Source organism: Mustela erminea, chromosome 3 (genome assembly GCF_009829155.1).
Source record: "Mustela erminea isolate mMusErm1 chromosome 3, mMusErm1.Pri, whole genome shotgun sequence".
In the NCBI taxonomy this organism is placed as follows: Eukaryota; Metazoa; Chordata; class Mammalia; order Carnivora; family Mustelidae; genus Mustela; species Mustela erminea.
The window spans coordinates 105,358,693-105,383,206 of NC_045616.1; the positions used below are offsets into that span (position 1 = coordinate 105,358,693).

General features: G+C 42.4%; 1 protein-coding gene across 6 annotated transcripts in view; it reads right to left on the minus strand.

The window, feature by feature from the left end:
- The window catches only part of DOCK2 (dedicator of cytokinesis 2), a 409,502-nt gene that overhangs the window by 294,187 nt on the left and 90,801 nt on the right, over positions 1–24,514 (minus strand). For all 6 annotated transcript variants that reach the window (XM_032337047.1, XM_032337048.1, XM_032337049.1 and 3 more), the window contains exons 23-25: positions 15,393–15,501; positions 4,874–4,944; positions 2,289–2,395 (exon numbers count right to left, since the gene is read on the minus strand). In XM_032337047.1, coding sequence (XP_032192938.1) covers positions 2,289–2,395; positions 4,874–4,944; positions 15,393–15,501 — 287 coding nt within the window. The remainder of the gene's footprint in view (positions 1–2,288; positions 2,396–4,873; positions 4,945–15,392; positions 15,502–24,514) is intronic.

The following is a 24,514-nucleotide window of genomic DNA, read 5'->3' on the forward strand; positions in this document are numbered from 1 at the left end:
CAAATCAATCACAGGAGAGCAGTTACCTCCTCTCTACACATACTGCTTTCACATGTGAACCAAGGATGGACAGACTAATTATATATAGCCCCCCCTTTAAAGGGGTCCCCAAAGAGCTCTCTGTTCACTTATTTCTAGCCTCTGTAAGTGTTTAAAGGTAAGAATTTTGCATTTCATTTCTGTGTACAACACTGGGGCTGGCCTTCTGTCTGCTAATATTAATCAGAGGGTTTTTACTGAATCTGGAACTCAGAGACACAGCAGGACTGGTGAGCAGCAGCTGTCCAGCCTGCTCTGTGATTATGCTCACTCTCAGGGGCCACCACCAGCCCAGGAGATGTGACTCCAGTAAAGGAGTTACTTTGACTTCCAGCAGCCTGGAGTTGACACCACATGCCCCTTCCAGGGTGGTGTGAGCACTCCATCTGGCCTTGATGCTAAGCCGGGCGCCTGACAATGACCGCAGCTCAGAACAACGAAGGCGAGCCAAGTAGCCCCACCCTCTGCTGCCTGTGCGGTGCAGCACCATATGTAGCTAAAGTCACCCTTGCCACATCCCTGGGGTGGGACTCGATTCATCTCCACAGTGACACCACCTGAAATCCAGGAAGAAACTGCTGGGGCGGGAAGGGGCAGGCATACTTCAAAGCTTTCAGAGTGAGGGCAATTCATTCTGATGGGAAAGTCAGAACATGAAAACCACAGAATGCTCAGTTTTGAAAACCCAGTATATAAGAAATGCAAAAAGACTTACCAGGATTAGTTTCTGATCACCTTGCAACAAACCACCTTGCACAAACAAACGATATATTTATTGCGTTAATCTGTTGTTATGCATCTGTGTGAATGGTCAGGAAACCACAGACATGAGTATAAAATTACCAAAAAACTTTCCTTCTTGCGCCCTTCTCCTACCCTTAACTCCAGAGATAGGGATTCAGACAGCAATTCTGGATGCACCACGTTAACCAGACATTGGGGGGAAAAGAATATCTACAGTGAAGTGGTTCTGGAATATTTCTGCGACTTCTAGGCAATTTACATAAATATTCAAGCCTAACTCTCCAAATAAATCTCAGTTGGGCGATGACGGATCCCCCTGCTTTCTAAGACCTCTTATTCTTGCTTCTCATTTTATCACTGATTCCAGCGTGGACCCAGAGGAATTAAAAAATTGAGAAGTGTTGACCTGAGTACAGAGAAAACACTGTTGACCCCCAAAAGTCTTTTTTTTTTCCACCCTCACAGATAGGAGTGATGTTGGAACCGTCAAGTGTCGCTTGGGATGAGATGGATGTTGAATATTGACTTTTAACTCTGCCTAGCCATATCCAGAGGTGTGGCCATTGAGCTCACCAAACTCAAAAACAGGGAACCACAAGGTTCTTAGCGGTGGGGCCCGGGTCAGGGGACGGGTGGTTATCAGAGATCCGTGTGGGGTGAGCAGAAGCTCTGACCATCACTCCTGCCCAAAGCCACTGTCATTCCCTGCTCTCCAGGAAATACCATTATGTGAAGAGAGACAAGGTATAGAACAGTGGGATATTTGCTACTGTTTGAGTAATAAGAATACTAATAAAAAGAGGAGAGAAAATAGAGTCTGTATGTATCCGATTGCTGATAGTCTCCCTGGAAGCAAATACAAGAAACTGGAAACACCAGTTGCCTCCAGAAAAGGGATCCTCTGACTCTGCTGGGGGTTTGGAGCGACTCTTTTCACATGGAGCCTTCTCATACCTTTGCATTTGGATCCATGGAGATGCATTACCTATTCAAAAGTAATTCACATTTTTTTCAAAATAAAGACAAAACAAACCCCTCTAATTGCTATTCAGCCAGAATCTCTGAGAAGGGTCATGGGAATCTGCCCAATCCTTCTAGATTGTTCTTTCCCTTTGGAAACTTTGAGAACTTCTCTGTGACACACTCCTTCTACCAAAAGAAAGTTCACCTGCTTCCACTCAAGTTGAACACAGGTATGTGCATATAAACCATGCAGAGGAAAAAACCTCCCGGCAGAATGACCTAAAGTATAGGACTCCAAATTTACCACCTCATTAAACTCTCTCGGGAGGAGCAAACGATGCAACCAAAGATTCTTAAAATCAATTTAGATTCTCATAGCTGAAGTTGCCAGCCCTTTTCTACTTTGTGCATTTGCTCCAACCAAAGCAGTTGTACAGAAGAAACATTTGAGCCACGGGTGGGTTGCTCCGGCCCACTCAGTTCATGAAGAGCATCGTGAAATTTCTGGCAACACCCATCCCATCAGCATGCTTGGCACTCACCTTGCTTCTTAAAGAGGTTGCTCTGGACTATCTCATTCATGGATTGGACTTTCTGCTTCTGGAGTTTCACAGGGGGGATGCAGGTATAGAACTCATACAGGAGTTGGCTGAGGGCAGGAAAAACAGGAGTGCAGAGGACCAGTTAGATCAGTGTTTCCCACATCCTGGCTCTTATAATCTATGCCCAGGCTGCCAGTATGGCATTTCTGCCTCCAGAAATGCCATACATCTTGTCCCTTGCCTCCCCCTCCAATTCCTGACAAAGCATTAGATGCATAGTAAGCCTATGTGTGGTTACTATTAGTGCTGACTACTAATGCATCCAAACAGATGTGGAAACCTGAAAACAAAACCAATAGCCCTGAGCGCTTACATGTGTCAGACACATGCTCAGCTCTTTACATCTGTGATGCCCTTTAAACCTCACAACTGCATGATGTAGATACAATACGTATCCCAGTTTATGAGTGGAAAAACTGAAGTTCAGACAGGTTAATTAACTTTCCCAAGGTTGCACAGCTAGGGGGCTCAAAAAACAAAGATTTAAAACCAACTTCTGACTTTCTTACCATACCACTCTATTTACTAACATTTTATAATTAATAATGCTTTATACATGTTGGGCGCCTGGGTGGCTCAGTTGGTTAAGCAACTGCCTTTGGCTCAGGTCATGATCCTGGAGTCCTGGGATCAAGTCCCGCATCTGGCTCCCAGCTCCATGGGGAGTCTGCTTCTCCCTCTGACCTTTTCCAGTCTCATGCTCTCTCTCACTCTTTCTCTCTCAGAAAAATAAAAAAAAAATCTTTAAAAAAAATGCTTTATAAGTCTTAAGATCAAAAGAACCTAGATGTCCATCAACAGATGAATGGATCAAGAAGATGTGGTATTTTTATACACAATGGAATACTATGCAGCCATCAAAAGAAATGAAATCTTGCGACAACATGGATGGAACTAGAGCGTATCATGCTTAGCGAAATAAGTCAAGCAGAGAAAGACAACTATCCTATGATCTCCCTGATATGAGGAAGTGGTGATGCAACATGGGGGCTTAAGTGGGTAGAAGAAGAATCAATGAAACAAGATGGGATTGGGAGGGAGACAAACCATAAGTGACTCTTAATCTCACAAAACAAACTGAGGGTTGCTGGGGGGAGGGGGTTTGGGAGAAGGGGGTGGGATTATGGACATTGGGGAGGGTATGTGCTTTGGTGAGTGCTGTGAAGGGTGTAAACCTGGTGATTCACAGACCTGTACCCCTGGGGATAAAAATATATGTTTATAAAAAATAAAAAATAAATAAGTAAATAAATAATTTCAAAAAAAAAAAAGTGTCCTTAATTTAAAAAAAAAAAACAACTATGAAAAATTGTGGGTTAGAAGCAGTTTGGGACATGAAAAAGGAGATCGTTCTTCCACAATAGAGTGAACATAAAAACACCACTGAAACAGAATTACAGCCCCTGTCAAGCTTTCCAAAATCGGCTCACTGTGTTCACTCATTCCTTCAAGGACGTGTTAAGCATCTATTTGATGTGTGACAGGCAACGTGCACAGCAGTGGGCATACAATAGGAGCAGACGTGACCCCAGTCAGGCATGGAACTTACATTCTCGTGGAGGTCGACACCCAACACAGAGGCAAACAAGTCAATACGAGAGGAAACGTGCAATGAAGACAAGAAATAGGGAGTTGTATCAGAGAGTCATGGTATAGGAGCTGGTGGAGGAATTGAACTGATTTACAATATTCAGAGGTAGCTCCTCTGAGAAGATAACATGTAGTCTGAGACTAGCAGGATGAGAAGAAGCCAGCAGAAACCTTGGTATGAAGACAAAAAGGCCATGAGTGAAAACACTGATGAGATCCAAATCATGCCTGGAGTGCAATGAATAGAATCACAGTAACGTTCATGCCTCGGTTTTGACGATTATGCCACAGCTAGGTAAAACTTGGACTTATTGAGGGAATTTGGGTGAAAGGCATATGTATACTATCTGTGCAACTCTTTTCTAGATCTTAAAGCATCTCCAAAGAAAAAGTTTTAAAAATCTTCTATATGTTATCTTGGAACTTAAGTGAATTTAGGAAAAAGAAGGAAAGGCCATATTTGGTTTAGAGGCCTCTATTCTAACAGCATAATCACTTTAAACTAACGTGTTCATCTCATGAGAGAAATTCTTATTCCTGTAAGTGACTGTATGCTCTCTACAGTGTGTACAGGACAAGACTGGGGCCCCAAAATAAACTTCAAGCCCAAATAAGATAATGACATTTACACGAATTACCAGTTCTTTAACCTACGTGTTTGCATTCTGTATCATTTGTGTCATCAAAATAAGATGCTTATTTTATGTTTTTTTTTTTTTTTTTTTTTTTTTTTTTACCAAAGTCTGGCAAAATAAAACTGGAATGTAAAAATATGACACTTGAAAGCCCTATACGGAGTCCCTAACCATGTGCCCCTCCCCACCCCAGCTCTGAGTGCCCCATGCAGAATCCCCCCTCCCCAGAAGCACTCCTCCTCTCCCTCTGAACCCCTGGCCTGACATCAGAGCCCAGGAAAGTAAATGGTGAGCTCTCACCTGAGTAACTTTGCATCGAAGACTGTTTCCACATCATGGAGGACAGATGGGATGTATTTCAAAGCCGCCACCTAGGTAGAAAGTGAAATCAACATGAGGGATGCCCATATCCAATAACTCAACATGGTGAGAGGGATCAAGGAGAACGGCCCTGACCCCTGGGCGCTCCTGCAAAGGTTCAAGGCTCTGAATGCACACTGAAACATTAGCATGTACTTCTGTGATGACCAAAGTGAGCCACAACTTCTATCTTCCAGGAGGCAGTAATGTGTACGATGATCAGAGACTTTGAAGTTAGACCCTTGCTGTCAAATCTTGGTCCTACTCCTAGTAACCGTGTGGTTTTGGACAAAACACTTAACCTCTCAGCTGTGTCAATGTCCTTCTCTGTAAAATAGGGACAATAATACCTATTTTGACTGGAAGAATTAAAAATCACATACGTGAGTCATCTGACAGAGAGCCAGGCATGTTTTGGGTACTGCCAAATGGGAACTGGAAGATGGATGGTGTGTGTACATTGTTTTGTGGGTGGCAAGGACAGCTTGGACGGAGTTATTCGTATTTTCTCTCTCTGGCCATTTTGTGGCCAATGGTGGGCATGTTTTGGACCACTAGCCAGGTTAGTATACTAGCTGCATGTTGTGGTGACCTGTTTCCTTCCTCTGCATAAGTTAACTGATGCATCCAGAAGTATGAGACCCACCCAACCCCTTGCATCACAGCATCCTTACGAAGCAGCAGAGAAGACTGCAGTTTCGACAGAAAAGGTTATAAGTCACATGGCTGGAAAATAATACTTAGGCATCTAGTGGATGGATGTATTTTTACAATTTCTTTTTATTTTTCTTTATATCCTAAGTGTTCCATAGTCAACATATATCAATCACCCTTTAGTAATCAAAACAAAAAAAAATCTTGAAAATTCTTTTCTTAAAGAAAATCTTTCTCGTAATCATATACAACTGAGCTTCTTAATTAATATATATAATAATTATCACTGTTTTCTGAGAAATTTTAGTGGAGCAGACACCGAACACTTAAGAGTTTATTCTGTTAAACCTTATGTCAGCCGTACAAGGGAAATACTATTTTCATAGATAAGGAACCTCTGGTGCATCGGGATTAAATAACCAGCCCAAGATCACACAGTCAGCAAGTAGAAGAACTAAGATTCAAATTCAGGCAGCCACTCCGTGTAAACCTTAAGTTACATGCCCACCTCACTCAAATAGCAACTGTCTCTCTCTGTGTTTCATCCTTTTCTTTTTCCTTTTTTATAATTTTTTGAAGTCAATAATATATGTGCAATGTAAAAAACATCACACAGGATAAAGTGTTAAGGTGAAGATTGTCACTGAAGTCCCACATCTCCATCTCCAGCTCAGCCCCAATCCTTATACCCCAGATGGCCTACTATCAGTGAGTTTCTTTTCAGACTGCTTTCTATGCAGGAATGCTTATACGTAAATGAGTGTGTGTGTGTGTGTGTGTGTGTGTGTGAGATTTAGATAGTTCTGCCCCCTACTTCTTGCAGTAAATCATACAGCACTGATATATCTGCATGTCATTTCACAGAGTACACTCTCTTTATATCCAATCACTACAGCAATGCCCTTATGTGTACACAGTATCTTCTTTAACCCCTCCCCTACTGATGGACAGACTTCATACTATTTTCAGTTTTTCTTTATTATAAAACTGTGGTAAGAAAAGAATTAATATATACATTTGAGTACCTGTAAGAATCTCTGTAGGATGGACAATTCAAAGACAAATTAGTTCATCAAAATGTGATATATATATATATATATATATATATGTATATATATATATATTTTTTTTTTTTAAAGGAAATGCTGTTATATTACCTTAGGAAGAAATAGCAACCAATTTCCTTTTACTCCTTTCCCTATAACCCTGCTAACACGGGTACACAAATCTTTTTAGTTTGTCAATGTGATATCTAATTTGCAACTGCAATTTACAAATCGTTGGTTTCTAGTGCATTGGGCACTTTTTCTATATTTATTAAATATCTGTATTTACTAAATTGCTTGTTCATATCTTCTCATTTTTTGGGAGTGATTTATCTTCTTATTTGTATGTGGAATTCTTTATGTATCATTAGAATTAACCATTTTGCAGTAACATGATTTAGAAGAATTTCCTCTTGCTTGTTCTGTTACTTGTCCTTCAGCTTTGTTTATCATATCTTTTCATTGCACAGAAGAACTTTAATCTGTATGTTGTCAGATTTGTCAGACATTTTCTTTATAGTTATTGGATTTTTTTGTCTAGGAATTTATTTTTTTGTTCTTTCAAATCAAGATGACAAGAGATAACAAGATTCCAAAGCTAATGCTCTGTTGTTCCATAGGATGATGTTAGGTAGGTATTCTGTGAGGGGAAAAGGGCTTTGCAATAAAATAATTTGGGGAAACTCTGGTTTAAGCAAAAACAAACCAGTGAGCTTTTTTGCTGTTGTTGTTAATTGCACAACTTTTTAGAATTTTAATGTGCTAAGGTACACTATAGCATTCCTCTAGGCAGTTACAGTATCCAGTGCATTTCAACCTAGTTGGTCAGGGCCATTTTTACCAGGAAACACCAAACAGATGTAGCAAAAACGGATGCCTGAAAGGCTGGGCAAGCAAAAGAATAGAATGAATGAGACGAGTTTGGGCCCGTGGGAAGTAAGCAGATAAGTGGAACCCACACTCTAAAAAAAAAAAAAAAAGAATGAGTCATTCTTGTTTACCTGTTCTAACACCGTGCTAGCCAAATCTAATACATCAGTAAGCTGCACTTCTCCCATGGAAATACCTAATTACAATGTTTAAATTCTAAAAAGATCCCCTATGCTGAGGCATATGCCCTAAAAAGAACTGGTCCAAGCACTCTCAGCAAACTGTTCCTTCATCCACTCAGACCAAAGAACATAGAACTCTGGGCCCATGGAGACTTGGCAAGAACCGCAGTGTCCCACCCAGCACCTGCATGTGCCAAGGCCCAGTGCTTCACACCCTGAGCCTCAGCATCTTCATGTCGGGGGAAGGGGGATGATGTGAAACAAAGTATGTTATGTACCTATTGTAATGTCCAGCACATAGTAGGCCCCAAAGGCGTGAGTGCTGAATTTCATCTCTCAAACTCCGGCCCTCTCTCCCCAGCACCTGGACAAAGTACAGTATGTACTCATTAGAGGTAAGACCAAAGTGAGGACAAAAACAGAAGTCGCACCCTCAGCAAGTGGGGAAAGCCAGGACTGCATTGTCCCCAGCAAGTTACTGGCTTTCACGGGCTGCCTGCTATTCCAGGGCTTGGAGGCGATGCTCCAGAACAGCAGTCACCGGGAGTCCTGCATTGACAGGAACACTTACATGCTTCAGCTGATAGTGAGGAGGACTTGGATGGGGCTGAGACAAGGGCTGTTTCAGAAGGAGCCAATCTTCCCAGCTTCTCAGCTCGTGGCTGGCAATAAAGTAAAACAAACGAAGTAGCTGTCACCCTGAGACTCTGAGGGTGTTATCAGCTCAACTGGAGAGTATTAAACCTCCATCTGGTCCAGGCGGCCTCCCAGAGAATTGGCAGGCCTGTGGTTTTCTTTTCCAACAAGGGCGGCCCGCCTCTGACCCAGGAAGTCTGCAGCACTGGCCCCAGGGCTCCTGTCCATAGTTCTCCCCTTCACCGGCTCTCACACACGTGAGTGGACTAATAGCAGGTAGGTTTAGCAGGTGCAAGCAGCAAGCTCCCCCAGAAGGCAGAGCAGCTAAGCCATAGGACCCCCTGGGGACCTCCATTTGTTACATGTTTCTAAGGCCTGGAAACTAGAAACAGCTTGGCTTTCTCGACCTATTGGCCTCTTGGGAACTATGTTGCTTTACTGTTGATGTAATTTTTACTCTCATTAATTCTACTATTATATATAAAATGATATTGTTATGTCATCACTTTCATTCCATAGTATATATTCCTGTATTATATAATATTTAAGAAAAACATACACAGATGTTTATATGTGTGGATGTATATAAAGGTATATAATAGGATTATTAATTATAGGGTCTTAAAATAACAACCATTATTGGAAACTTTAAATGTGTCAAATACATTACATGCATGACCTCACTGCACTTTACAATTGCTCTATGAATAGATACTGTCATTCCATTTTATCAGCAAGGAAACTACGGCACAGAGAGGTGAGGCAATTTGCCACACAGCTAATAGGCAGCACCGTAAGAATTTGTACCTGATTCTGTCCCACTGTGCCCCAGCCAGTGTGTTTTGCTACTGCCCACCTTGCTTTAAGGAAGAGCTTCCATCTTGACAAGTGAGGAGGATTTGGTAGGGGAGAAAAGGCTGATTTGGGGAAGGAAGTAGAAAAAGAATTTTTCCTCTCTATGGGAATAATTTTTGAAAAGAAGATACAGTTTTTCTGATACCTCCTCAGTTAAGGATCTTCCTCACCACATATATCAGGGTTTCTAAGAATAAACAATGGGAAAACATTTGTCAACTTAGTGATTAGCTTATCATGTGGCATTGAGTGGAATTCCTAAATTAATCACCAACTCTGAACCCCCCTCAAAGGCTAATTTCAGGGGCACCTGTGTAGCTCAGTTGGTTGGTCATCTGCCTCCGGCTCTGGTTGTGGTCTCCAAGTCCTGGGATCGAGCCCCACATCTGGCTCTCCCTTCAGGGACAAGTGTGCTTCCTCTCTCTCTGTAATCTCTCTAATTCTCACTCTCTCTCAAATAAGTAAATAAAAATCTTTAAACAAAACAAACAACCAAAAAAAGGGGGGCTAATTTCAGGCTCAAGAAGAGAACCAGATCCAAAACAAGCAACACTGGTGTCACTGACCCAGAGATAAGTCATGGGAGGACACTTGAGATGACTGTTACCCAGATGGACTTCCCCAGAACAAATAAACCTGGACTGCTAGAAAACAGGAACTATTTAAAAATCACAAAAATCAAACCAAACACTCCCTCAAACTCAAAGAGGATTTGTCTTTTGAGTATTTCCAGACTCCCTTCTCCAAATGGAGTAAGAGTGAACCGCACCAATGTCAATAGACAAAATTTTCACCAAAAAGAGCATGTCTTGCAGTGATGCAAGGTTTTATAAGAGCTCTAGACATCTTCCTCATTCAAGATCACAGAAGGTATTTCCATCCCACCAATTTTCAATCCTTTTATTTTCACCAAGCACTGGATGGCCAAGGTCCACGGAAACTGGACAATGTCACAGAAATGCACCACAGCATGATCAGGAGAGGACAGCTTCCTTAGAAATATGGTGCTGTCCCTAAGGACAATACATGCAGCTCTCTCAGGGCAGTCAAGTTCCTCCCCAGTCTTTCAGGAAAAGAGAAGGAAAGATAGACCAACCTGTTCCAGAATACATATGTCTCCATGTTTTGTGTAACCCAACATTATGCTGGCCCCTGTGGCTTGGTGGGGGCAGAGGAGTTCAGTGTTTAGGAATGGCCAGCTGGAGAGGCAGACTGTCTGAGTAGCTCCCTGTGGATCACTTTTATCTATGTGGCCTTGGGCAGGTTAACTCTCTGTGTTGTCCTTTTCTTACCAAGAGAATGAAGGAAACAAAGTTACCTAATTTAAGGTCAATGGGAAGATTAAATGTTAGTTATCAGATGACTACAACAGCCTCACTGAAACAAAATATCATTCTCCCTACCACTGAATCCATCCTACCCAAACATTACCCCTAAGTATGGGGTATATGGTTGAGAAGGGGACAAGTTAAATAGTCAGTTTCATTTCTCCTATTTCGGGAATTCAGCATACAGCCTGTGGGGCCCTTCACAAGAATGGACCACTTTCTTCCTTTAGTTTGGACATTTGAACATTTTATACCAATAAACAATGAAAAGGGAGGAAAGAAAAAGGCATCCTTAATTAGCTTGCCTTCATGACTACGGACCAAACATCTATCCATCTTTACTATTGTTTACTGTTGCCTATTGCTTATCCATTTGGAATTTTGCAGGAAAGACTTGGGTCTTTCATGAAACTATGCATTGTTCGTTGGTTATTAGGAATACAAACTCAGGACTTACACAGTCTCAATTCAAATCCCAGACCTGCCCCTTCTTAGTTGTGGTTAAGTTATTCAGCCTTGCTAAGCCCCCATTTCCTCATCTGTAAAGTAGAGATAAGAAGAGTATTTGCCTAATAAGGTTGTTATGAAAATCAAATGAGCTAACAATATATGTAAAGCTTTCAGCCTAATGTGTGATACATAATAAATGCTAAAACACAAAACAGGAGAAGCTAGTATTCATTGTTTCATTTGTTTAGCAAAAAAATATTCGAGTATCTACTAAATGGTAGCCACTGGTTCAGATACTGGGGATACAAAAGACAGAGTCCCCTGCCCTCCTGGACACTCTAGTGGCATTATTACCATGTATGACCATCAGAGTGGCCAAGAAAGCATACTATTCAATACGAGCTCTTCATCTATTTTTACTCACACTATCAAATCAGAGCATTATGATAGACACTGGACCTAAAAGAGAATGGGACAAATGGGTCTGCATAATGTCACCAAATGTCCTTTCCTCACATTTGAGCTATGTTCAATTCACTCATGTCTGATTTTGATCCTCTCAACCTATCGTCAGTTTTATCAATAACGCTCACAGGGGCTGGCACATACAGGGACTTCTAAGCTTTTGACCTGTTACAAAAAATGCATGGAAACCCCTGTTCTAACCCACTCCTTGGGGCAGGGAGAACATTAACTTTGGAGTCAAGAGAGCTGGGTACTTTCAAATCCTAGTTCCACCGCTATGGATAAGTATAATTTGGAATCAATTATTTAACTTTATGAGCCTCCTGTGGACACTGAAGACAGTGATTCCTTGCAGATCTCTGGCAGGATGAGAAACACTGTGTGTGAAGAGCCCAGCTTCATGCCTGGCACATGGTAGGTAGTCAATCAATGGAAGCTATTTTTAATGATCTTCTACCTTCTTTGAGCTGCTGGTTTTAAATTCTCCAAAGTTTTGAGTGAGCTGCTGCCATGCCAAATCAAACAATAGGAAAACTACTAATAGGAAGCAATTCACAAATACCAGATGAGATGAGTCTTAGAAATGAGAAATAACTTGATTAAGATCCCAGACCTCACAATAGACACAGCCAAGAGTGATTGAACCAGATCTGCTCTATGTAAATTAAAGCAGGCATGAATGAGGGTTTCCACCATCAGCTGCGACCCAGCTGGAGGAGTTAAGTTGCCCTCATTGGCATTCTTACTCTATGCTCTCACCCAAAACTTATGACAGACACTACTAATAGATCACAGTACTCTTTCCCACAGAATCTCATGCAGGCTCAGAATCAGGACTCCAGTTATCCTATACTATTTGTCATCCCCCCCCCCCTTTTTTTCCCCATGAAGTCAGTTCTTGTGGGTTTATTCTCCCTGAAATTTATATCTAGGCTTCCTGATCTAGCTGAAGAGCCAAATGCCCTAAAACATTTCAGCCTCATGTGACGAGGTTAGGAATATAAATATCCTCTTCTTCTCTAGGAAAATTCTCCACAAACTTCTGTTTTATGATGAGGTAAAGAAGGGAGAGGTGTAAATGGCTAAAAACTATTTAAGTTGAAATATTTAATAGGCTCTATTTTTCTCCCTTTACATACATTGCTTTATTTAATCCTCTCAGTATTTCCTCTAAATTAGGCATTAGGAGTTCCATTTCATAAAAGGATAAACAGAGGTCCAGAAAACTGAAGCAAGTTGCCTAGTGTTACATGCCCAAGTGCAGATGCCCAATTCCCACCAAGGTCTCTCTGACATGAAATCCAAAGCTCTTGGTCCAGTAGCAAATGACAAAGTCCAAGAAGATTCCTTGTACAGAGCTTGTTAACATTACAAGTCCTTGATCCCTCTCCCCTCATCAGCCCACAAATCACATCTTAAAACGGCATTAAATCTTTAAAGGCTTTTTCTTACCATATTTGGATAAGGCTATATCCTTTGACAAATTTTCAGCAACCATAGAAATAGGTAGAAAGTATGTAAATCTGGAAACTAAATTTGGCCCTCAAAGTAAATTTTTTAAAAAGTGATAAAGTCCCTTTGGATGACTCTAGGGAGGAAATCTGTAAGGAGAAACCAGGATAACCTGGCCCAAATCCCAGGAAAAATAAGGCATTTTTAACATAGTTTCCCAGAGAGTAAGAACTTGGATAAAAGGGCTTAGGCCCAAGCCATAATAATCACATTAGTTTTCTGCATTTGCATTGCATTTTACAATCTGCTCTTTCATAGACTGTGTTTATTTGATTGTCACATTAACCAAGAGGTCTTAAAGATGAGGAAACAGAGAATGAAAAGTTAAATGACCAGCCGACAGCCATACAGCTGAGCAAGAACATCCAGGTCTCCTCAGTGCCACAGATGCTCGCGGGCACCTCTTTGCTTTGTAACTTCCTTTCTTTCTCCTCCTTTCCTTCTGTCCCTTCTTATACCTTCCATCCCTTTGTCCCTTCCCCCAAGATGCACACAGTTCATCACCAGAATATAGGGGTCAAAATTAGAAAGAGTAGCCCCATGAGAGCGTCTTCCCTCCGGCTTTCTCAAGGTCAGTGGTCTCTCTCTCTCCAGGAACCTCTACCTCTCTGAGGCACCTGCTCCTTTCTCCTCCCCACCAAGTGGCTTCCTTCATTTGTCCGGCATTTCTGCTCCGTCGTAGTTCAGCTTCCTTGGAGCTATTTCACACCTGACTCACTGCTACAGACTTTCCCCTCACAATCAGTCAACCTCAGCCCTCACGGAACATCCTCACCCCTCTCCCTGGAAGCTCAGCTGCTTCGAATATGATACAGGCGGCGCGACAGGCTCTGGCTCTTATCAGATTTCTTCATGCTGTCCCCTGCTCCTGGTATCCCTTTGTTGTAAAATGATGAATGTTTGCAAAAGGGTGAGGGAAGACTTAAAAAACAATAACAACAACATTAACAACAAAAGGGAAGGAAAGGGAAAAATGGTAAGACTCACCCTGGAGAAAACGGTCTTATCTCCAGTAGGTGCTAAATGTACAGTGTAAAGGGGAGTATAAGATAGCAGCTCAGAGCACGGTTTCTGAAGCCGGGCAGGAGGTCTGAATGCCAGCCATACCCTTGACTGCCGTGGAGCCTGACAAAGTGGTATCAACCCCGAGCTTCAGTGTCCTCATCTATGGAACGGAGATCTGCACACCTATCCTGAGAGTCATTCATTCAGCAGTTACTAAGTATCAGCCATGTATCACGAGTGTTCAATGTGCTGAGGACACACTGGTGAACTAGACAAAGCCCCCTCTACACACACACACACACACACACACACACATAAAGAGGTAGCCAACACGTGTTCAATCAAAAGAAGCCATGAGCAGAGTGATTCATGAACTTGGTTTCACACCAGGGAGTTTTTTAAACTTGCCTTGCCCTGATCCCACTGTATACTGATTACATTAGAATGTCTGGTGGTGGTAACCAGGCATCAGAATTTATTAAAAATTGACAAGTGATTCTGATGTGCAAAGTTGGGAACCCATGGCATCAGCAGTGGATCCTGCCTAGACAGACTCCTGCCTCTGGCTCCTCACCTCCGTTCTGACTGTACACTAGCACCTCATTCATCCCAGCCAGAGGCTGGGTGATCCCAGGCACAGCAGATTTTAAGTTAGCAACTAAAAGGATAACTCCAATTGAAAGGAGAAGGAGTTTGCATTAACTCACTGGTTCCAATAAATGTATTTGTTTCCTATTCATAGGGCATGAGGCAGCCCTTCCTGCACACTGGTGAGACAATCCTGTGAAAGTTAGGAAGTCTTCCCTGAAACAGCCTCTTCATTCAGCTTCTCTGCTGCCAAACTTGCTCAAACTTGGGGTGGGACTCCAGGTGTCTCAAAGATCTTCAGGGTTTGAACATTAGCATCGTGATCCATCAATTAGAGGACCTCTGTCCAAAGTATCCCCAAAAGGGGATCTGAGTTTATGGTGCTGAGTAGGCTGCCACCTCAACCGTCGTCACCATTATTACTTTTCTTTTTAAGCAGGCCCCATGCTATGCAGGACCCCATTGTGGGATCCAAACTCATGCTCCTGAGATCAAGACATGAGCTGAGATCAAGAGCTGGATGCTTAACTGACTCAGCCACCCAGGTGCCCCACGATTTTCACAATTAGAGGTGGATCAGTTTTGACCTATTTTCCTCCAGATAGCAAAAGCTTCAGAGTTATTTAAAAAAGAAACATTGTTACCTTCACAGGAAACAAACAATAAATGTGCTTTCTTTGCTGTTTATGATCCTTGCACCACGTGGCCAGTCCAGGCCTTCAATTAACACAGGACTATATATTCAAGCAAACGTAGACATTATTTCACCATACTGTTGTTTATCAGATGACAAAAGGAAAAGAGATTGTTGTTGGTTTTTTGTTTGTTTGTTTGTTTGTTTGTTTGTTTTTTGATAGTATAAACCTACCTGCAAAAGGATGGTTGTTCTATGTTGACTTTTCATCAGGTTGTTGATGGATTCAAAGAGCCGTCTCATGGATTCTTCAAACTCCATCTGTTCTTTGCCTTCATAAAGCCTGAAAGAAGACGCATCTGGGTCATTTCTCAAGCCTACAGGCAACACCTTTGAAAGTGTGTGCAGTCACAAACTTCATTTAAAATTCAGACTGAGGGGTGGGAGACAGAGACTTCAGCGGCAGGATCCTGAGAGAACAGTGTTTCCAGGCATCATTCACTCATGGGAAAAGCTCTGTCCGTGCACAGAGCAGATACCCTCACCCTGACTCCTGTCTTTTTTTTTTTTTTCTTTTTTTATGCTGAGGAACCTCAAAGGGATGAAACGCATCCAAGCTGAGGGGACATTAATAATTTCACCCTTCTGCAAGAATCAGAAGGGAGACTGTGGTGACCAGATTTCCAAAATCTCTGGGAAGCATCAAGGAGAAATATTTTCAAGGATACTGCCCTTCCACTTAGCCGTTGCCTGCTTGTCAGACAAATATGCACGTGCTTGTTTCATGTCAGGGGCCAGAGTGTCCCTGGCCCCCTCATTTCAGGGAGTGTGCTTAATCACTTAGTTGAAACCTTTGTTCCTCTTTATATAAAGGCCCTATGTTGTTACTGTCAAAAATGCAAACATAACACAAACACTTTACTTATAAATTGAGCCTCCCCACTAACCCCCCTCAAGATTAGGAACTGTTAACAGTTGGTTGGACATTCTTGCAGAGCTTTTCACGGCCCGCACGAATATACACATGCAATTTTTTATAGAAACCATCCCCTCGTATAAAATCCGTCTCATATTCCTAAGGCTTATGGCCCTCTTGGCCCAGCCTTGGAGTGTTGTTCAGCCCTAGGCCTCTCTAAACAAGGCTTTAGCGCCAACCATGAAAAATCTGCAGCCTAATCGGTCGCATCCTGCACAAAATACAGAGAAGAGTGCTCCTGTCTCCAGTTCAGATAAAGAGTGTCTCCTGTCACTGCCCTACACAGTCAGATACCCCTTGCTGAGGCTGTGGGAAAGGTGCTTTCCTTAGATAAAGCGCGGACACACTTCACGGGTCTGTTCGCTCCATCAACCACAGGAAGGGCAGTCCATCAAGCGCTGTCTGCACTGAAATTCCCACCCATCCTCTCACACTCTTTTCTCTTCATTCTGCTTCTCTTCTATTTCCTTTCTCTGTCTTTAAACATTTGTCTGCTTACCTGCTTGTGAGTATTATTTACTCTCTGTCTCTCTGGGTCACTGTGTTTATCTCTGCTTTTCTGTCTTTCAGACTCCATCATTCTCTCAGTGCGTTAGTCACTCTCTGCCTCTCTTCTCTTTTTTCCTGACTGCTTCCTAAAGCTCCCCTAGAAGTCAGAAGCTTGATGGAAAGCCAGTACGGAATGTTCCAATCAATTACAAGGACCCAGTGATTGCTGCTGACTTTCTGGGTATCTAGTTCAAGGTCATAGAGTCAAGGCTGTGAGAGGAACCAAGAGTTTTGAAGCAGCTCTCTCACTCTCTTGCTCTCTCTCTCCCCCTCCCTCCCTCCCTTGTGCCCTCATCCCTTCCTTAAATTCCTCCGTTTTGAACCTTCTGGTCCTGTTAGCACAGAGATGTCAGCCACAGAGTATGTATTTTGGAGTCCATCAGCTCTGGGTCTCCAAACTCTACTTCACCCCATACTAACAGAAGACCCTATTAATGACAGCAGAAGTTACTGCACACTGCTCTCCCCAGGCACGGTCTGCCTACATATTAAACCACTTACCCTCAAGACTACACCATAGTGGACCCTATCGTTATCCTCATTTTACAGACTCATCAAACTCAACCAATGTGCCCAAGGACTCCATGCCTGGAAGTGTTAGAGCCAGAACTCAAATCTGGCCATCCAGCTCCTGGGCCCACCCTCTCGATCAGTTTGCTGTTCTGCACTTTGCTCCGTGATTTACTGCCCCTCTTTATTCCCACAAACCCCAGTTCCTCATCCACAAAACTCAGGCCATAATAGCACTGTGCCCAAGTACTGTGAGAAGACCAGCTCACACGTGAAGTCCTCAGCATATGCCTCGTACAAGCAAATGTTAGCTGTCATCTTGTTGGTAAATTATAGGGATATTACTATTGTTTCCCAATTCAGAGATAAGGACACAGAAAACTCCCAAGAGGTTGAAAGTTGCCCAAATACCATCAAAGTGCAAACTATGAGACCAGATCTGGTAGAGAGGAAGGCAGAATCCTAATTCAAAGTGGTCGTGGTTTCCTCATGAGATGACATTGTTTAGTTTTTCTTTGTGCCCACAGCTAAGCTAATGGATGGTCCATCCCCCAAGTCTTTTGCCTTGAAAATCTGTTACTCTTTCCCCTAGCCACAGCTGCCCGAAAACGTCTACTAGGTGATCTCACAATCCCTCTTATGGTCTATAGTGTCTCCCACTCCCATTCAACACCCAGACACGGCTGCCTGTGGTGGAGTCAACATTATTTATATACATATGGACTTTCTCTGTAAGGAGTACTTATTAGTGTATTTTCACGGGGAGGGAGTAGGTTTCCCACCAGGTCCACTTCTTGGGAACCTACAGGAATGCAGCCTACAAGAATGGCCTCTAGCAGCTTTTTCCTGTTGTTTGACCCTGCCCACACCCACCTTCCATATCTGAATGGTCTTTGGTGACTCTTTCCCTGGAATCTGTATTTTTTTAATGCAAAAACATAAAAACGGCTTTTGGGGGGGTCATCTTAATGACAGCACCCCAGGAATGTTCATGAATTCCTAATGAAGAGATCCCTGAGGCTGCCATGGTTCCCAATCTCCTGTGTGGTTTTTAAACTCTTGTTTGATTGTATGAGCTGCACAAATGTTCTTCCAATCAATTCCTTTTTTTCTTAAACTAGCCCTGGTTGGATTTGTTGCAACCCTGTATGGTCAGGACTCTGCAGGGTAGAGGGGTTTCTTGCTGCTGCCTCCTGGATCTAAACAAAGAGCTATGGAGAAGGCCATTGAGCACCTAGTCCATGCTTCCCACTGTACAGAAGAAGAAACTGAAGGCCAGAGTGGGCAAGAGACTTGGCTTCACTGCCATCTTTTAAATGTCATTTGACTGAGGTAGGAAAGAAAAGAGATATTTAGGTTATAAGACCAAGTCAAGGCTATGCACTCGACTTTAAACTTTGTAAGAAACTGAATTTAATTTCTACCATCAAGAAAAATCTGATTTGCTCTAGGTCACAGACTGTACCAGTGCTATAGCTTGAACCAGAACTTGGAACTCTTCTCCTTCTGTGCTCTGAGAGTCTAACAGGGGAGGGCAGATGACACAGATCTCAGAAGGCCAAGCTCACGGGCATCGGCCTTGGTGGGGAGCCAAGCTGCTCCCTGTTATTCATGTCACAAGTGAAGGACCTAAACACCACCTTCTAGTCCAGGGAAGGAAAAAACATACTACACCTAAGTTCCAGTGAAGATTAAAGAACCAATTCTGTAGGGAAATGGTTTGCCTTTAACAGTGATTACATCATTAAGCGATGTTGTTGCGGTCTTACTTAGCAAGTGTGTGTGTGTGTGTGTATGTGTGTGTGTGTGTGTGTGTGTGTGTGTGTGTGTGTGAATTTTTAAGCCTGGCATTTTACTTGGTAGAAATGGGAAGAAGAGCTGGAGAAAATGAGTGCAGCTGGGCAGGAGGATTGGTGCAAACAGCTACTTAGCGCAAAGTGCTTTGCTCTCTAGCCAGATTCCTCCACGTATCAGCTACACCGCCCTGGGCTCGTTACCCTCTTCAGTGACAAAATGGAGACATAATGCTCACTTGAAGGGTGATTTTGAGGTGGCAAAAAAGGAGATAATGTCTTTCTAGTGTTTAATATTATAGCTGGCACTTAATAAGTGTTAAGTAAATCTCAGTTACTATTCGTGTTGTTGTGGTTGATTCCTAAGCACAGAAGTGATCATACTGGAAAACTCTCTCATCTGAGCACATATAAATAAAGGGAGTATTTCCAGGAAGGAGTGACTAAGGGAAATAAAACACGTAAGGGTTTCAGATTACATGCAAGAAATAAACTGATGATGGGGGCCATTCAGCACCATGGGGCCTCTCCTGAGAAGCTGGAAGAGGAAAGAAAAAAATAAGGCTTCATCTATCTGCAAGGCTTTAAGTGTGGCCTTGAAGTCAAGGGCATGGCAGATGTGGTTTCAAGGTCCTTTTTTAGCACTTGGTCTCTGTTATAGCTTAAGGAGGGAAACTTTTTTTTTTTTTTTTTTTTTTTTTTTTGGGCTTCAGCATGCCTAAAAAGATGCTTCAGAAACCAGCTGATCCTGCCAGGAAATGAATTACTGATGGGCCCGAAGGCCCTGACCACAAGGAAAACAGGAACAACCTGCAAGGCGCTGTTCTGGGGCATGCGAGCCCAACCCCGGCAAGCACTCCAGCTCCCAGGGCTTGGATAAATATAGCGGTGCTCTGCTTGCATGTGATTCATTAAGGAGACACTGTGCACAGCTGAGCACTCGCTAAATGCAAATGGGGCCCCATATGGTGTGTACAATGCTTTGCACCACCTCTTCCATGCAGGTACATAAAGCCTCAGCCTAAAACGGAGATGCCAACCTCAGGCCAGCAGCCCAGGGGAGCCGAATCCAACCAAAACATCCTTGGGTTTGGAGAGCTAGCAGGAAGATTCACTTGAGAATCCAGAGGTGGTGGGTTTCCTGGCTCGCCACCCCCATTTTGTTTTCTATGCATTGGCCACTCCTCTGACCCACATTTTCAGGCCTCCTCCTGCTTTCTTCCCTACCTCTTTAAGGCAATACAGAAATTTAGGTAAGACTGTGTGGGTTCCAAACTCTGCTCTGACACTTACCAGTTGGGTGGCTTTGGCTAAGTTTCTTAGTCTCTCTATGGCTCAGTTTTCTCATTAGTAAAATGATATTAGCCCCATGAGGTAGTCCTACAAGCAAATAATGCATGCAAAGCAACTAGCATAGTGCCTAGCACATAGTAAACACTAAATAAATGCTAGCTATTGTTATAGACTACCAAAATTGTCTTCTAGATTTTTGTAAGCATTTTGAAGGGGAAAAAAAAAAAAAACAACAAAAAACAAAACCAGCATCTTCATAAAGACTAATACAATTTGTTAAGCACCTGCTGCAAGCCAGGCACTGCAGGGTAGATAAATATGAGTAAGGCCCAGTCCCCGTTCCCAGAGAAATCATGAGGCAGGCCAACAGGTAAATCATATTTTCACACATAGTGAGAAAAGTTGAATAATAAAAGTTTAATATTATTATTGAGCACTTCCTAAGGGTCAGGCACCGCACTGAATTCTTCACATGGATTAATTAGTTCATTTGGGATAGACTATTATTATTCATATTTTACATATGAGAAAAAGGAAAAAACACTAAAGAGACATGAACCAGGGGAACAGAAGAGCAGAGGAGGGAGCGAGGGCTCTAGTGGACACCCACCACAGTGGCTGCCTGCCTGGTGGCACCTCTGCCCCGAGCAGCCCCCCTCCCATTCCATCCCCACGGCCTGTCCTGCTCTCCTTCCTTCCTCCCCAGCCATCCTGTAAATGCCCTGCAGGATTAGACCTGGCCCCAGCTCTCCCTTGCCTCCCTCACCTGGTCGCATCTTCCCCTAAATTTGCTCTTGGCGAGGCACATACCTGACTCACTTCATAAGCACCTGGGAACAAGGCCAGATTAATTGGAAGGTTTTTAAAACGAAAAATCTATTTTAAATGCCTCTGAGATCTGATAAAATTACTCAACAATAAGGTCATGATATACCATTCTGCTATTTTGCCACATGAGCAGAGAGACTTGTCTACCCCAGATGTGATGCCAGGCACTAGAGGAATACTATGGAAGGGAGGCCACTTATTTGGTGAATTTCCTTAATGAATGCTGTGTGCTCCACTCAACATTAAAGCAGACTAAAACAGCGACTGTGGGCTCCCTGTGCGAATACTTCATTCTTCACCATCACTACTTGCCTGCTTTCTCCACTAAATTATAAGCTCCATGCAGGCAGAGTCAAGGCTATCTCGGTCATACTATCCCCACGTCTATGTAGCAGTAGTCCTGGAACACCACAAGGGGGTTTAAACAAATGCATCAACTAATGATAAAGTATTAAATGAATGAGCTTCAGCACATTCAATGTATCTGTGCAGAAACATCTTATGAATCCAGAACTCTGAGCAGTTCAGCTAGTTCCAATGGTATCTGCACTAGATAGTAGTAATAGTCATCTTCAGCTATGCAGCCTTATTATTATTCTTCCCTTTACTACTAAGAATACTAGTGCTAATAGTTGTTACTTACTAAGCCTTTGTTATGAACCAGGCACTATGCTAACTGCACGAGGTCACCCCACTTGTAAAAGGCAGAGTCAGAATTTAAGCCTAAGTGCATCTTATTCCAAATTTCACTCTTAACCACTAGGCAATACTACCTCCAGAGAACAGAGCAAAGTAATAACCAATTTCCAGGAACTGGAACAAGTCAGGGTGGCTAGGAAGCATCATTTGCTCAAGGGATGATGTTACTGGACTGTCCAGAGAAGCTAAATGGCCGGCTCTAAGCTTTCTCTGTTTAAGCTCTAACCTCAAGGTGATGGCTGGTTTTCCAACCCTCAACCCAATAATTTGCTCTGTTAAAGTAGGTGTGAATTAATGACTTTACAAAAAGGACCATTAAGCCAGTCGTGGTTTCAGAAGAGTGATTACTTGGAAAAATTGCAGCATTCTAAGAGCAAAGCTGCCTGCCTCTCTGTCTCTCTGTCTTTCTCTCCCTTCCCCGCTCTCCCTCTCTCTGTTTCTCCTCTCTCTTTCTCTCTCTTTCTGTGTTTCTCATATCCTACTCCAACCTGGGATGAAGAATAATTATAGCCTAACCAGTGGCTGAGACTGTCTGAAAATCATCCTTGTGTTTATTAATTTTATTTATAAAAAGAAACGCTTGAGTGCACTAAGCAGGCACTTTTAAGTCAAAGAAATAGGGTTGGAAAGGATTCATGAGAGGGCCCCCCTTCTGACTCACCTCTTTCCTGCATGGTCATTGGTACCATCCCGACCCCTTGCCCCAACACCAAAGTCTAGAGACCCAAAAGGAATCTGGAATGGTAAATTAAGACAAGGAATCTTGGTCCAATGAATCTAGAGTAAGCCATCCAACTGGACAGTGACCAGAAAAATTCTCTTTTGAAGGGTAACAAAGTTGAAACATAAGGCATTATTCTGTTAGAAGAGAAAGAGTAGAGCTACATCTGGAAGGGACTCTTCAAGAAAGGGCTAGTATAGCTACATTGTTGCCTGTGTGAATTGCCAAGTCGTCTGGTGGCCCAGAGAACTCCATGCAGACTTCATTTTATTGAAAGAAGCAGTGAAGAGGCAAAGGGCTTAGACCAGTTTCTGGTGTCAACCCTTTTGTCAATGACCAATTATTTCTCTTCTAGCTGTTACTTTTCCAGAGTCTGACATATGAGAAGGAATCCCCCCTTAGGGAAAACTTCAAAGAAGTTTCAGTAAACGGTCTTCTTTTTATAGATCACCCCAGGGAAGATGGTTTGCAGATGAGAGAACAAAAGACAAACTCAACATAGAGGGATCCTGTTTTGAAAATGTCTAGGATGAACATACAAAAATTAATGCAATCCCTGAAGAAAAACTGCCTCAGGTGGAAGTGTAAGCAGCCTAAACAAACAAACAAGAAAAGAAAAAAAAAAAAAAAAGAAAGAAGAAGAAGAAGTTAGCAACATGGAAGAAATGAAAGAAAACAATCCATCCAACACATTCACTTTACTTTGAAATACGGCAACCCTGTACAATAAATTAATAGTAAGTAGGTAATAAGACACAGGCAAAAGCCTTGAAAAGAACTCTAAGTTATGAATAGAGTGTGATGTGTGTCCCAGCCATCCTTCATTCTGCTGAGAGGAGCTGCAGCCTTTATGTAATTTGGCAAGAAGAACTCAGTTGCATAATTCTGCACTTAAGTAAATTTCTCTGTTAGCATGAAAAATGGTATTCAGGGTTTTTCTCTCAATATAATTAGAAATTGAGTTATCCCAAAACAATGCTCCTAAACAGAAACACACACACACACACACACACACACACACACGCACACACACACACGCATGCACACACACACAATCACACACATTCCCTCCCACTACCTCCCTTCTGTGGTTCCAAGACACATAAAGAAAAATATAGACTGCATCATCTACTTGAAAGAGAAGCTAATATTCAGTAGAGTCCTTTCAGCATTTTCTTTTTAGGTCCAGTTGCTGTAAAAGTTCAGGTATAGGTTTGACTACTACTCTGACCATTTCTTCCTTCAATTTTTTAATGACCTAGGAAGTGTCCATAATAACTTAAATGATAACAGAAAAGATTACATTGCAGAATGATTATATGCACACATATACACACACATACACCCCTAGTAAAAATCTGGAAATCTATAAAAATTGATAATTTTATTACACAATCTCTTAGAAAAGAGATTATGTATGTCAACAGTCCCCTTATACGCTTCTATGTTATATTATGTTCTTTTTAAAAAAATTTTTTTAAGATTTTATTTATTTGACAGACAGAGATCACAAGTAGGTAGATAGAAAGGCAGAGAGAGAGAGAGGGAAGCAGGCTCCCTGCCCAGCAGAGAGCCTGATGTGGGGCTGGATCCCAGGAACCCCAGGGTCACAACCCAAGCCAAAGGCAGAGACTTTAACCCACTGAGCCACCCAGGTGTCCCTATTATGATCTCTTAAACAAGTAAGTGCTACATTTAATTTTCTTTTTTCTTTTTTTCAAGAGTCACATCCTGTACTGACTGAGCCACTCAGGTGCCCCAATACACATACTTTTATTTTTTTTATTTCTTTTTATTCTTTATTAACATATATTATTGGTTTCAGGGGTACAGGTCTGTGATTCGTCAGTCTTAAAAAATACACAGTGTTCACCATAACACATACCCTCCCCAATGTCCATCACTCAGCCACTCTATTACATATAATTTTCAAAAAAAGTGTCTACTCTTCCTCGGGAGTGGATGTTTCTTGCTTTCCAGCTCCTTT